This window comes from Sus scrofa, chromosome 5, assembly GCF_000003025.6.
Source record: "Sus scrofa isolate TJ Tabasco breed Duroc chromosome 5, Sscrofa11.1, whole genome shotgun sequence".
In the NCBI taxonomy this organism is placed as follows: domain Eukaryota; kingdom Metazoa; phylum Chordata; class Mammalia; order Artiodactyla; family Suidae; genus Sus; species Sus scrofa.
The window spans coordinates 52,303,505-52,319,554 of NC_010447.5; the positions used below are offsets into that span (position 1 = coordinate 52,303,505).

The 16,050-nt window shown below is 35.8% G+C and overlaps 1 protein-coding gene across 3 annotated transcripts in view; it reads right to left on the bottom strand.

Annotated features, from left to right (window-relative positions):
- Nucleotides 1-11,807, bottom strand: part of SLCO1C1 (solute carrier organic anion transporter family member 1C1) — an 80,916-nt gene extending 69,109 nt beyond the window's left edge. The window contains exons 1-4 of one of the 3 annotated variants that reach the window (XM_021092255.1): nt 11,429-11,740; nt 11,242-11,307; nt 6,526-6,674; nt 5,276-5,417 (exon numbers count right to left, since the gene is read on the bottom strand). In XM_021092255.1, the coding sequence (XP_020947914.1) occupies nt 5,276-5,417; nt 6,526-6,654 (271 nt within the window). In that variant the 5' untranslated portion in view covers nt 6,655-6,674; nt 11,242-11,307; nt 11,429-11,740. Of the gene's footprint in view, nt 1-5,275; nt 5,418-6,525; nt 6,675-11,241 lie in introns of all 3 variants that reach the window. The other 2 variants (XM_003126445.6, XM_021092256.1) reach the window with 2 other exon arrangements.

Sequence of the window (16,050 nt, forward strand, 5' to 3'; positions counted from 1 at the left end):
GAACTAGAGACTCTCATGCTAAGTGAAGTTAGTCAGAAAGAGACAGATACCATATGACCTTATCACTTATGTCTGGAATCTAATTTACAGCACAAATGAACCTTTCTACAGAAAAGTAACAAATGCATGGACTTGGAGAAAAGACTTGAGCAAGGGAGTGGGATGGACTGAGAGTTTGGGGTTAATTGATGTAAACTGTTGCTTCTGGAGTGGATAAGCAATGTGATCCTTCTGTATAGTGCAGGGGACTATATCTAGTCACTTGTTATGGAACATGATGGAGGATAATGTGAGAAAAAAAATATATGACTGAGTCACTTTGCTGTACAGTAGAAATTGACAGAACATTGTAAATCAACTATAATAGAAAAAAATTAAAATATTAAAAAAGATTAAAAAATTGAAAAAAGATTTATATGAAGAGGTCTGCAAGACTGATTAAAGAAATAGAAAAGAACTCAGTAAATGGAGAGATATCTCATGTTCTTGGATAAGAAGACTCAGTGTGTCAAAATATTAATCCTTTCCAACTTGATTGATGTATTTGATGCAAACTCAATCAAAATCCCAGCAAGTTATTTATGGCTAGTGAGTAACAAACTGATTATAAAGTTTATATGGAGAGGCGAAAGACCCAGAATAGCCACAAAATATTGAAGAAAAACCAAGTTAGAGGACTGACATTACCCAATCTCAAAACGTAATATAAAGTCATAGTAATTAAGACAGTGAGATACTGCTGAAAGAATAAACAGGTTCATGAACAGAATAGATAGCCCAGAAATGAGCCTATGTAAATACAGTTAACTGATTTTGGAGGAAGGAATAAAGGTAATACAACACAGCAAAGGTAGTTTTTTTAAATGGGCTGTAACTTGATATATGCATGCAAAAAGAAAAAAGAATATGGACACAGAGTTTACAGTCTTCACAAAAATAAACTCAAAATGGATAATAGACCTAAATGTAAGTTTCAATAGTATGTAACTTAGAAGAAAACCTAGAGGACTTTGGGTTTGGTGATGACTTTTTAGGTGCAACACAAAAACACAATCCAGGAAAAAGAATTGATAAGCTAGACTTTATTAAAATTCTGCTCTATGAAAGACAACTTTAAGAGAATTAGAAGCCATAGACTGAGAGAAAATATTTGCAAAAGCCATATTCAGTGAAGGACTCTTGTCCAAAATATACAAAGAATTCTTCAAACCCAACGATAAGAACACAAACCACGTGATTAAAACATGGGCCAAATACCTTGCCAGATACATTATCAAAGGAGATACGTAGATGGCAAATAATGCATGGAAAGGTGTTCAACATCGTATGTCATCAGGGAACTGCAGATTAAAATAACAATGAACACTACCACTACTGCATATCTGTTAGAATGGCCAAAATCCAAAACATTAGAAGCCGATGAGGGTGTGGAACAACAAGAACTCTCATTTATTGCTGAACTTGCATTGCAAAAGGAACAGCCACTTTAGAAGACAATTTGGTAATGTCTTACAAGACTAAAGATACTCTTCCCATAAAATCCAGCAAATATGCTCCTTGGTATTTAGACAAAAGTGTAGAAAGTTTATGTCCCCACAAAAATCTGCACATACATTTATAGCAGCTTTATTTATAATTGGCAAAACTTGGAAGCAATCAAGATGTCCTTCCGTAGATGAACAGATAAGTAAATGAAGGTCCATCCAGAAAATGGATTATTATTCAGTGGTAGAAATAGGTGAGTTACCTAGTCATGAAAAGACATGGAGGAACCTTAAATGCTTATTACCATGAGAAGGAACCCAATTTGAAAAGGCTACGTAATGTATGACTCCAAATATATAACATCCTGAAATAGGCAAAACTATAGAGACAGCAAATAATAATAATAATAATAATAAATCAGTGGTTGTCAGGGGTATGGGAAAAGGATGAATAGATAGAGCACAGGATTCTTACGGCATTGAAGGTACTCTGCATGATAGTATAATAGTGGATACATTCATTATACATTTGTTTAATCCCACAGAATACACACCACCAAGAATGAGCCCTAATGTAAAATCTGGGTGATAAATGAGCTGTTATTGCAGGTCATAAATAGTAAAGAATGTACCACTCTGGGCAAGGGGTATGTCGGAAATTTCTGTACCTTCTACTCAGTTTTGCTGTGAACCCAAAGCTTCCCTAAAAACCCAAGTGTACCTAAAAACATTTATATTAAGTTGACTTAATATTAAAATGTAAAAGGCAATCGTTTGAAATATTTAGTAGAAAATACATGGAAAACTTTGAAACAAAGAAATAACATCTGGAAATATTAGCAGACTCTTGATATAAAAAATATTTTATTTTTTTGGCAACCCTGTTATTTTAGGGGCAAGAGTCCTTGTTACAACTTTATTTGGGAAGAAATTGAGTGTCAGTATATGAATGTTAGATGATAATGCCAATCGATGTCAAAAGATAAATGAAATTGTTCTGGAGTTCCTGGCTCAGTGGTAATGAACCAGACTAGCATCCATGAGGATGTGAGTTCGATCCCTGGCCTTGTTCAGTGGGTTAAGGATCCAGCATTGCCATGAGCTGTGATGTAGGTCTCAGACTTGGCTCAGATCCCACATTGCTGTGGTTGTGGCTAAGGCCAGCAGCTACGGCTCTGTTTCAGTCCACCACCTGGGAACTTCCATGTGTCGTGAGTGTGGCCCTAAAAAATAAAAAAATTAAAAAAAAATAAATAAAATTGTTCTGCACAAAAAGGGAAGAATTTAAACTAAAGACAGGGGGTGGAAAGGAGGTCCAGAGTCCTAGAAGAAAGGAATGTGGAAAGAGGTAAAAGGAATAAATTAAAATTATGGTCAGGGAACCCACTTTTCTGGAAAACTCTGGATTGCAAATAAATAAAGCAAACCTGTGATGTTTGAGATAATGTTTTGGAATGGAATTAAGAGGACTTTTATTGCATCTAATCCAGTAAACATTAAATTTCTGTACTTAGAATGGTCTGGAAAAATTAACATGATAGATTCAGGGTCTTTGTTACTTCCTATGCAACATTAGCACCCTCTATTAAATATAGATTCTCTCAAGTTTTGCACTGGGATCTAGGAATCCAACAAGAAGCTTGCACCATATTCTTTCTAAAATGTTTTTCTTCGTTCATTTCTTCTTATTTCTGTAAGTCTGATTTATTCTTTTGCCTGATGCAAGCTGCCTCTTCATACTTGTTCTTCTGATACAGTGTTACCCTTACCTTCACTCTCTATGGTCTTTCATTCAAGGCAGGGCAAGCATCAAAGAATACATCAACTATCCAGGCCTATCTAAGGAATTTACAGAAGGAAATGATGTGGTCAGATGCTTTAGAAACTTGTTACACAAAGTGCAGCTCATTGACATATAGCATCAGCATTGTATTGGAGCTTGTTAGATATGCAGAATCTTACTTCCCTTCCTACAAAATCAGTCTGCATTTTAAACAAATTGTCCAGTCATGTGTATGAATATTAATGTTTGACTAGCAATGAAACAAAAAATCTTTTTCTAGTAGAATGATGAAAGATGAGTTTGGAAAGCAAAAGCCTGAAGGTAAAAGTTTACCTATTCAGTCTTTTAATGCTGTGATATTTAGAATCAGAACTGAAATACATAGTATGAACATCTTCGGTCAGGCCACCGAAGATGGCTGTTCTCTTACTCTCTATACATCTCCTGCTCAACCAGTATCTGCTTCGTCTATACTCTTACATAATCGTCTTTCCTATAAACTTGCCCCTGCCCCCAGCTAGTGATTGCTCTAACCTCTGACAGAACATCTCCACTACCACAGCTTATCAAAGGGGTGGTGAGGGGAGTGACCCTCCACTGGTTTCCCTGGTAACCAATGTGCCAACCTGAAGTCAATTCCCCCTATAATTGGTAATCTCCCCTGCCCCTGGGAGTAAAAGTGAAGACTGCCACCATGTCCTGCCCATGGTCTGCTGCATACGGTGGGCTGTGTCTCCATGACCTTGCTTCAGACGAGTAAGCTCCCCCTATCCATTAAACTATTTATGTCTCTTTTGTTGACTGTGGGGTCTTTCTTCAGTCTTTTTTTCCCTCCCACAAATTTTATTCTTTATTATTTTTAATTTTTAAAATTACAGTTGATTTACAATGTCCTGTCAGTTTCTGCTGTACCAGGCTTGTGGGCCTATGGAGTGCAACCCAACTGAACTAAAAAAAAAAAAAAAAATTGCTGAAAAAAATATTCCTTCATACTTCTGAAAGTTCAAATGTAGCTGAACCTGGAGCCATTTGAGATTTTACCGTCTCGTATATTTGTGTCCCTTCAGGCAGTGAAGACCACAGAGGCTACTAATTTTGATCACTTCAACAAAAAATCAAAGCCTCTTAGTGTATCAGCTCAGGAAGCTGACTAAGTGGGGTTGCACTCTTTAAAGCACTTCCAAAACAGTGACTAAAATCGCATGGTCTTTTGAAGTTCTAAGAGGAAGTGTATAGTCAATGGCCAACCAAAGACATGAGAGAGTAGAATTTTTATTGCGTGCTTTGCTCTAGTGTTCTTGTTAATAGAATCCCTTTATCGTTTTTCTAGGCCACTGGGCAGAAGGACCCTTTTTATGGTTTCACTTCTTAAATCATTACAATAAATTTTCATAGAGCTCATTTGGATTCTTCTGAATTTTAAATGACAGGGCTTCTAGGATATTTAATTCTTCTCTAAAGATATTTTCCACATGCTTTAACTCCAAAACCTGCAGTATCTTACCCTCTCTCCCAGAAAACTTTCTCACTCTGATTGAAAACTGGTGTGAGTATTATAATAGTGAACACCTGGGGCAGGATTTTCATTGCCATTTGCTCAAAGAGAACAAATTGCCTGTACTGTAGCATAAGATAAGGCCCAAGCAAAACTGTCCAAATAGTCTGATCCTAGCTGACAATGGAATGCAGTGAGGATATCATTTAGTTATGCCTGGAAACCCCATACTAAATGTAAAGTCAGGAGTTCCCGTTGTGGCTCAGCGGGTTAAGAACCCGACTTAGTGTCTGTGAAGATGTATGTTTGATCCCTGGTTTCACTCAGTGGATTAAGGATCCGGTGTTGCTGAGAGCTGTGGTGTAGGTCACAGGTATTGCTTGGATTTGGTGTTGCTGTGGCTGTGACATAGGCTGGCAGCTGCAGCTCCAATTCGACCTCTAGTCCAGGAACTTCCATATGCCACAGATGATGCTGTAAAAAGAAAAAAAATCAGACACCTGTAATACCTACCAATTTCAAAACTACCGTCAATAACTCCCACCAGTGAAGAAGGGAGTTCAAACCTTCTCTCAATCTGCGTGATGGTGCTCTTCAAATAGCCTTCTGCCAGCGCTTTGGCAAAGTAAACGAAAGACAAGGCACCTAAGAACACCTGGAAAATATGACAGGTCACACTTCATCTAACTCCAGCCTGACACAGGACTGGAAATTTGCTAAACAAAAGAGACAAAAAACGCCAACCATGAACAAGGTAACAAGCTTGTTATCACTGAAGATTTCATTCAAGCACTGTAATAGGCTTCTTCCCACTTCAAGCTCATGGGGAGTTCTAAAAATTGAATAATGATTATCCAATAATAAAAATACATTTTCATTCATAATGTATGTTGATTTCCATCTCTTTTCCCTTTTCCTCCACCCCCACAAAAAAGCACATTCAGAGGTTCTGGGCTTTGAAAAGAAGACGTTGTATGGTAAAGCAGTGACAGGAAAGAGCCACTGAAAAGTAAAAAAATGGAAACATAAACCAAACACCTCAACATCTTACAACAATATTCTTGATTGTGTATTTTGTAGCAATGGTGTATGTTCCAGCAGGAAACATAATAAATGGGAGTAGTAGAACTACAGTTCCTCATGTTTAAGTTCGTATTCAATTAAGTTCATACTCAAATTTGTAATCAATGAAAAAAATAGTTCATTTTCATTTTGCTAGACTTGGGTCTGTGATGGAGTGTTTATCCATAGGGCAGGTCAGCATTATATGAAAAAACACCTATATATTTGTTAAGTGAATGTTTGGTTCAAAAAAAAAAAAAAGAACAGGAACTTGTAGTCATGTGGAGCATCATTTAAAAGGCAACCCTGCCCCTTATTTTGTGGCCAGGAAAGTCAAAATATTCATTTATAGAATGAGAATAATATGGAGATCTCATCAATTAAATGGTTTAACTGTGCATAGTGTAACATCTGGTACATGGTACATATTTCATAAATATTATTATTGTCTACTTATCTCCTTTCTATTTAATATTTAGTAATTTAACCTCCGTGGTTAGGCAAAGATTGCTTTCGCTGCCTGGCAGAGTGTGGTTTTCATAAATTGCATGTAAGATCACTTTTTATGAAGGCAAAAAAATCTTGCTTTTAGCTGCAATGTATAGAAAATACCTGGATTGAGAGCCAAGAGCATCAACTTCACCAGATTCTCTGATGCTCTTCAGTTAACCATTAAGGGTTGTTTATCATTTAATTGTTACCTTTAGTTCACCACAGCAGGGTTGTTTCTCCTCTGAGGAGGGATATTCTGTTTTAAAAGAAGGCTTCCCAACAGACTGCACTGAATTTTTGTTGAATAACTGGATATTTTCTTTGGCTGTAGGGTCCATTATGAAAATGTTCCTTGTCTCTGATCCGTCACAGTTGATTTTTAAAGTAAAAAAACAAAAAACCAAAAAACAATTTAATTCAAATCCACACAGTTTATTAAGTAATGTTTTTATTTCACAGTAGATCGCAATTTTGTAGACATAAGTTGACATAATGCTACCTCATTTTACCACAGTAAGTTGGCAAACTTTTTCAATTAAAATGGGCCAGGATATTTGATTAAGTAATCCTGCTATTGGGATGCTGTAGCCAGCATTCTTCCTCAATTCCTCCAGTTTAAGCCTCATTACAGCAAAGAATAAATTTAAATGTTGCCTTTGGAATAAATAATGAGAAAGAATTTTGCTAACTTTGTGGTCTTGCCAGCTTAAACTAGAGGCAAGCAGGAAAGGAAGGAGAGGAATTCAGCCATTTGAATATTGATTCATTAGGATTAAGACTTTAAAGCCTTTAAATCTATCATCTTAGCAGAATGAATAGAAAAGATGCCTACAGCACATTGTGATTCTTTTGGGCCTGCAGCATCCAAAGTAAAACTTAAAAGATGGCAAAAAAAGAGAAGAGGGCCAATTTGTGCATCATTTTAGTTTGACAAATAAGCAGCATAATTTGTGCCTCAGGCTTAGATTTAATTCAAGCACAAATAGTCTTTGGCTTGCTTTAAAGTAAGAAAAATGGCCTCTCTTCTTATGTCTAATTTCCCACCCTCCTTTGTCCTTACCAAGCACTGGACAGTTTCATATATTCTGAACCTATTTTTTGTTATTGTTGTTGTTCACGTCGATATTTACATATCCTATGCCCCACTTCCTGAAGATCCCATGTAGCTCTATGTCTGCCTGATAAAGTAATCTAAGTTGAGGGATTTAAAAATAAACTAACTTCTGGATAACCTTAATGTTTATCAGATGATGCATTTATACTTTAATACATCTTCTATATTCTCATCACACGAACTAAAAGAATAACTTTGGAGTAAAATTTTAATGTACTATCGTATAAGTTTAGGGTTATTCTACCAATGTGTATATTACCTTAACTTTATGTAATACTTGTTCTGTGTTTAGTAAATCTTTCATAGTTTGAATTCATAGATAATATCTCAAACTGGAAAATCTGCTATCTAAGAATAGCAGTATACACAATTTATTTTGAAATATCAGAAGAAAGACCTAAAAGATTTAAAAGTGGAGGGGTTTCCTCCAGGGAGTAGGAAATGGGTTGAGAAGGAGAGGGCAAGGACATTTTTTATCCAACTTATTATTAGACTTTTAGATCATTCAATTTCATAAACATGCATAAATTTAACTTTTAAAAATGGACAAAGGGAAGTGAGGAAAACAAAATTTAAAGCCAAAAAACTAAAACAAAGAGCAGAGAAGTCTAAACAAGAGCAAAGACAAAAAAAAAAAAAAAAAAAAATGGAGTTCCCATCGTGGCTCAGTGGTTAACGAATCCGACTAGGAACCATGAGGTTGTGGGTTCGATCCCTGGCCTTGCTCAGTGGGTTAAGGATCCAGCATTGCCATGAGCTGTGGTGTAGGTTGCAGATGCGGCTTGGATCCTGCATCGCTATGGCTCTGGCATAGGCCGGTGGCTACAACTCCGATTCAACCCCTAGCCTGGGAACCTCCATATGCCACAGGAGCGGCCCAAGAAATGGCAAAAAAAAAAAAAAAAAAGCAAAGACAAAGACTTGTGCATATATTAGTGAACTGTAAAACAGATGTTTAGGAAAATACAAAATAAAAATTATGCAAAATATACAGAAATGACTTTAAAGTCTTGGCAAAATGGATAACTTTTTAGCAAATATAGGTTTACTGTATTGGTACAAACTAGGAGGGAAAAAATAAAATATTAACAAAAATGTCTTTCAAGTTATCTCCTAAGCAAAAATGCTAAGTATAAATGATGTACAGAAGTGCTTCAAGGAATACTCTTTAAGGAAAATTAGTAAATAATGGAAATACATGCTAATACTCTCCATTAATTTGACAAAGCCAGGATTATCTTGATAACAAAACCTCATTAGGATAGCACAAAAAGGAAAACTTCAGAGCCAACCTAGAGATGCTAAAATCCTAAGTAAAATACTAGAAAATACAAATTAATTAAAATTACATAATTAAGATTTTCTGTTTTATTTGTAACAGTTGATTCACATTAGGAAATTTATTTACCTAAATCACCATATTGTAAATTCAAAATGTTACATATGTATATTAAAACATCATATTGTATACCTTAAATATTTACAATTTTTATCAATTTTATCTCAAAAAACTAGAAAAATTTGAAATGAAAAATGATAAAATCTCAGTATAAGCAAAACATCAGGTGATAAAATTCAACATCCATTTATGGTTTTTAAAAAAACAAATTCTAAGAAATTAAGGACATAGAGGTTCTTCTTTACCTATTAATGCCAATAGCCAAATTCGTATACCCACTGAACCACTAAAACTAGTTTTCCAGATCAGTGTTTTGTCACAACAATGAAAGAGCATAGGGGAATTACTGGGTTAAGAAAATTTCTTTCCTGCAGAACTACTGAGTACTTTTAATTAAACTCCTGGAGAGATACATTGCTTAGTTAAAAAAAAAAAAAAAATCAAAACAAAATGACCTAAATGTCCAACAAATTATAGTATACTCACACAATGAAAACTTCTGAAACCATTAGAAATTAGTGTAAAGAAGTAAATATAGTTATATAGAAATATTTTTATTGTAGAGTTGATTTTTAAAATACAATGTTGCAAAACAGCATGTATAACACTATTTTATAAAATAAGCACATATATTCACTGATACATATACATAGAAACAAAAATTCAGAAAGTTTATAAAGAAAAAGTTAACACTATTTCTGGTTGGTGGCATTGTAGATGATTTTTTTAAATGTTTTGTGTGTCCATATTTTCCAATTTTTAAATAAACATACATTTCTTATATGAAAAAATATTTTAAATGTTAAAGATACAGAAATATCACCAAGCAAGAAATACATACCAAAATATTTTAAAATACAAAATGTATAATATCACATTTACAGTGTAAAATACTATCTTCTTCCAAGAATTAAACTCTGCAATTCAAACTGGCCTACTATTTTAGAGGTCCAGATATATTATTTCTGGTCTGTCACAATAGTTAAACTGCTGACCAGTAAATAAATTAATAATAAATTATACTATCACTTCTACTAAATGTAGCTTTTAAAGTCAAAGGGTTATATCTAGAATGCTAATGCTAGAGAGAGAAGAAAGAAATGTTGAAAATAATATTTAAAACCTAAGACACCAAAGCACACTGTGTTCTTTTATATTTATAGGTGTTGACACAAAAAGCACTCTAACGAAAATCCGTAAGTAATTGAAAAAAAAAATCAAGAGAACTCTAGCCATCCTAGTTGATGCTGTGCTAGGGCAAAATAGCATCTAGCTTCAAATATTGACACTGCATAGTTTCACTGAAAATACAGTTTCATCTTCATGGCTAATTTGCATATCCTCTCAAGTATAGTGTGTTTCAAGGAAGCTACATTTATGAGCATTGAGCTCTTTTTCTGTCTGTGGAAAAAAAAGGGAAATGCGACCCTTGCTAATATGAATGTAGAGATCTTGCCGGTATGTGTTCTCTGCACTTGCCCCCCCCCCACATTAACAATTGCAAAAGTAGAGTGAGAGCACAGTTGGTTAGCAGGCTTTGCATTTGGCAGATCCTTACTTGTTCTCCCACCACTTGAACAGATTTCCACAAAGTTTTCATCCAACACCCTGTGCTGGGGTATAACTTACTCTGGAAGCCAAAGAAAAATAAACCACGCAGTTTTCCCCATTTCAGCTCCAAAAAAGGTAATTCTCTGTTCACAGGGTTTTAAAAGGCAAGCCTTTAGTCTTTAAAGAGTGCAGGTGCCCTGGGAAGGTTGTAGTCGGATCATGCAGATAGACTGACTTCCGTGCCTGGATCCTGAGATGAACTCCATCCAGCAGTCAGCCTCCATAGACCCCACAGAGAAAGGTAGAAAGGCAGCCTCTCCCATTACTCTCTTCTCATAGCTATCTTTATACTAGCTTCTCTTCTGGACACCAGGATCCCTCCCTTTGGAAGGGCAAATAATCTCATATTCCTTTCTAGGGAGTATGTACTGTTTAGAAAGCTGATCAAGGGATCATTGAGGGCACTGCCAGTAATTGTTTGTATCAGATGCAGATTTAACATGTACTGTTTATGTGCCAGGTGATTTATATACTTGTTGCTAATCCTTAAAACAACAAGGTTAATATTATAATCCCCATTTTATAGAAAATAATGTGACTCAGAGCAGTTAAGAGACTTTTCAAAAACAACCCAGCTAACAAGCATCAGAGTCAAAATCTGAACCCAGATCTGAGTTTATCTGACTTTAACCAGTTTTCCTCTCTCATGTCCAACAACCTAACAAGGGCCCCTACAAGTTTTACGAGAACTGTTAGGGGTAAGACACTTCCAGTGCAGAACGTAAGAGTTGATTAAACTTTCTCCTGTGAGAATCTGATGTGATCATCACAAAAATACAAAAGCAGAGAACCAAATCTTACCTGGAGATGGAGATCAGACAGTTCCTCTCAATGTGCCTAGTCAGAGGCTGGACCACACTCCACAGGCTGAAAAAGGAAACAGGTGAATTCTACAGCAACTTTGTGCTGTTTTGCCAGGTGGGGAGAGCTTGGATGGACACAAACAGAGCAGATTAGGGAAAAGAAAAGATGCAGGGCATGGTCTCACCCCTGGCCAAGCCCTTCTCTTTTCTCTTTCCTCCTGGCCTCTTTTCTTTGTCAGTCTGCAGGAAACAGGCCACGCTGGCAAAGCGACTGACGTGCATCTCAGCTCCCAGGGCACGGAAAGAGCTGAAGCCTTTGAACCATTTCTTTGCAATTTGCTGCAAGTTTAAGGCCACACGTGATAAAGCTTTCTTTATGGGTAGGAGTGAAAAAAGAAAAGACCACTTGTGATCTTACTTGCTGATTCCCAGAAAACACAACTCTGCAGGGGGCAGAGGGTAAGAGAACAGAATAAGGAGGAGGGACGGAAGTTTGTAACAAAGATCTCTCCTTCTCCTTCCAAGAAGTTTTTAAGCCAGCCACTCCTTGAGGACATCACTGGAATCCTTCTTAAAAAAAAAAAAAAAGCTCATGGGCTAAATATCTGTATAGTTCTTTCCCCAATGGGATTCTTTCTAGAATCTGATGAGCCCAAGGCTCTGCAAAGTTCTTTTGAGAAAGAGTTAATTTTCAAAGCGACATGATCCTTTGCTCATAATCACAATTCTATGAATCTTAGAGGCCAAAAAAGGGGAAAACATTGATTTTCTGGCATTCAGTTAGTCATTCCATCTAAATTCCAAGAAGGAAGAACTCCTTGCACTGAGAAATTATACAACTCTAATAAATTCTTTAAGAGTACCATTTTAGAGGATTTTGATCAGCATTAGCTTGCATGCAGTTTATACTAAGAAATGAATTTGCTAATGGTATTAACCAAAATCCACCATATTCTTTTTTTTTTTTTTTTTTTTGCCTTTCCTAGGGCCGCTCCTGCAGCATATGGAGGTTCCCAGACTAGGGGTCGAATCGGAGCTGTAGCCACCAGCCTACGCCAGAGCCACAGCAACGTGGGATCCGAGCCGCATCTGCAACCTACACCACAGCTCATGGCACTGCCAGATCCTTAACTCATTGAGCAAGGCCAGGGATCGAACCTGCAACCTCATGGTTCCTAACCACTGAGCCACGACGGGAACTCCAAAATCCACCATATTCTTAAATGGCTGTGATACTGGCTTGATTACTTTATTGAGTCTCAACTTCTTCCTCTATAAAGCAGAATTTTTATTAAAAAAAACAACACAGATTCACAGAGTGGTTTTAAGGATTAAATTATATCCTATATTCAAAAATATATTGCAAATAACAAAGTACAAAATGACTAAAAGTTTTCATCATTACACATATGATATTCATATAATGGTAGGATCATTAATTGTCAAATATTATTATTAGACTTTTTACTACATTCAGCCATAAAAAGAATGACATAATGGCGTTTGCAGCAACATGAATGCAGCTAGAGATTCTCATACTAAGGGAAGTAAGTCAGAAAGAGAAAGACAAATACCATATGATATCATATATGGAATCTAAAATACAGCACAAATGAATTATCTCAAGACAGAAACAGATTCACAGTCATGGAGAACAGACTCGTGGTTGCCAAGGGGAAGGGGGGAGGGAGTGTGATGGATGGGAAGTTTGGGGTTGATAGATGCTCGCTACATTTAGAATGGATGAGCAATGAGGTCCTGCTGTAGAGCACAGGCAACTATATCCAATCTCTTGGGATAGAACATGTTAGAATATAGTATGAGAAAAAAATGTATATATGTACGACTTGGTGACTCAGCTCTACAGCAGAAAGTGATACAACATTGTAAATCAACTATACTTTAATAAAAAAATTTTTTTAAATATTTTACTACAAAAAGAAAAATATGCAAGGAAAATAAATAATAAATCTTATAATGAAGCAAAGGTGTGTCCAGACTCTAAAAGACCAAATAATTTATTTTAGTAATGAGCCAGCCTTTACCATCAGAAAGCAAACATCATAAAGGTGTTAAACTTTTCATGTGCCAGACAGGAGGCCATTGGAGCCACTCTAGCTCTACTCAACATTAGCACTACAACAGCCCTTATCATGTTCACCATTCTTATTTTATTGACTGCAATGAAGAGGAGACTATTTACCCATCAAAAAAATGCAAAAGGCCTATTTTTCCTCCCCACAAAATGCAGTTCTCCCCTGAGAGTGTAATTTGATCTAGTCTCAGCTTGCTCAGATACATTCTCTAACATGATTGCTTTTCTGACCTCTTTAGTCCACCATTCATGTTTCTATTTTGAATGTACATCATACTCATTTTACATGATATTCAGAGTTTCTCACATACAGCCTTGCGTTGCATTGTATCCTACTTTCATACTCTAGACCAGTGTTCAGCAAACTTTCTATAAAGGGTCAAATATCTTAGGCTTTGCAGACCATACAATCTCCATCACAAATCACTCAACTTGCCACTGTGGTGTGAAATCAGCCATAAATGAGTTAACCATAAATGAATGAATTTACAAAGTACCACACACTGTGTGGCTTAAAACAACAGAATTGTATTATCTCAGTACTAAAGGCTGGAAGTCTAAAATCAAGTTGTGGGCAGAGCCAGGTTCCCTATAAACCTATGCAGGAGACTCCTTCCTTGCTTCTCCTCTATCTTCTAGCATTTGCTGACAATTGTTGGCATTCTTTGGTTTATAGGTTTACCACTTCAGTCTCTACCTCCTTTGTCACATAGTCATCCTCTCCTTGTATATTTTTGTCTTCTCCTGTTCTTAAAAGGACATCAGTTATATTGAATTAGGCTCTAATCCAAGGACCTCACCTTAACCTGATTATATCTTTAAAAACTCTTTCCAAATAAGATCACATCCATTGATACAGGGAGTTAGGATTATAACATATCTTTTTGGTGGGCCATAATTCAACCCACAGCACTCAAATTCTTATTTCCCTCCTTATCTGTGATGAATATCATCGAATCACTTTATATGTTTATTATTAAAGTATAGTTGATTTACAGTATTGTGTTAGTTTCAAGTATAAGCAATGCAATTTGGTTATACACATATGTATGTATGTGTATACATATGTATACTTTTTCATTTCCTATTATGACTTACTACACGATACTGACTACAGTTCCCTATACTATACAATAGGGCCTTGTTTATTTTTATTTGTGGTTGTGTGCATCTGTTAATCCCATACTCTCTCAATTTATCTCTACCCCCCTTCCTCTTCAGTAACTATGAAATTGTTTTCTATGTCTATGAGTCTCTTTCTGTTTCGAAAGTTCACTTGTACTATGATTTAGATTCCACATATAAGTGATATCATATAATATTTGACTTTCTCTGACTTACTCCAGTTTAATGATATTTGGGTACAGTGTTGCTACAAATGGCAACATTTCATACTTTTTTGTGGATGAGTAAATATTCCACTGTGTATATACATACAATTAGATATACATACATATATATATAGACACACATATATATCAATCTTATTTATCAATTCGTTTGTTGATGAACATTTAGGTTGCTGCCTTGTCTTGGTTATTGTAAGTTGTGCTGCTGTGGACATTGGGGTACATGTATATTTTCAAATTAGAGATTTTGTCTTTTCCAGGTGTATACCCAGGAGGGGAATGATACATCATATAGCAATGCTTTTTTTATTATTATTTTAAAATTTTAATTTAAAACAAATTCTTATTATAGTTTATTTGAATGTTCTGTCAGTTTCTGCTATACAGCAAAGTGACCCAATTGCACATATATATACATTCTTTTTTTAACATCCTCCATCATATTCCATCACAAGTGATTAGATATAGTTTCCTGTGTTAGGCAGTGGGACCTCATGCTTATCCATTCCAAATACAGTAGTTCACAGAAACTAATCCCAAACTCCAGTCCACCGCACTACCTCTTCCCTTCTACTTGGCAGCCACAAGTCTGTTCTCCATATCCATGAATTTTTTTCTGTAGATAGGTTCATTTATGCCATATATTAGATTCCAGATATAAGTGATATTTGTCTTTCTGACTTCACTTAGTATGAGAGTCTGTAGTTGTTGCTGAAAATGTTATTATTTTGTTCTTTTTATGGCTGAGTAGTATTCCACTGTGTATATATACAATATCTTAATCCATTCATCTGTCCATGGACATTTAGGTTGTTTCCATGTCTTGCTTATCGTGAATAGTGCTGCAATAAACATAGGGGTGCATATATCTTTTTGAATGAAAGTTTTGTCTGGATATATGCCTGGGAGTGGGATTGCTGGATGATATGTTTTTCTGAGGTAACTCCACACTATTTTCCACAGTGGTTGTACCAATTTACATTCCCACCAACAGTGTAGGAGAGTTCCTTTTTCTCCACATCCTCTCCAGTATTTGTTATTTGTAAACTTATTAATTATTGCCATTCTGAACTGTTTGTGGTTTGAGAGTGGGCATCCTTGCAGTGGTACCTCAGTATAGTTTTGATTTGCATTTTTCTAATAATTAGTGATATTGAACATTGATCTGTATGTCTGCTTTTGTACCAGTACCACACTGTCTTGCTTACTGTAGCTTTGTAATATTGTCTGAAGTCTGGGAAAGTTATGCCTCCTGCTTATTTTCTTTTCTTCAGGATTTCTTTGGCAATTCTGGATCTTTTATGGTTCCACATAAATTTTTGGACTTTTTGGTCTAGTTCTAAGAAAAATATCATGGGTAATT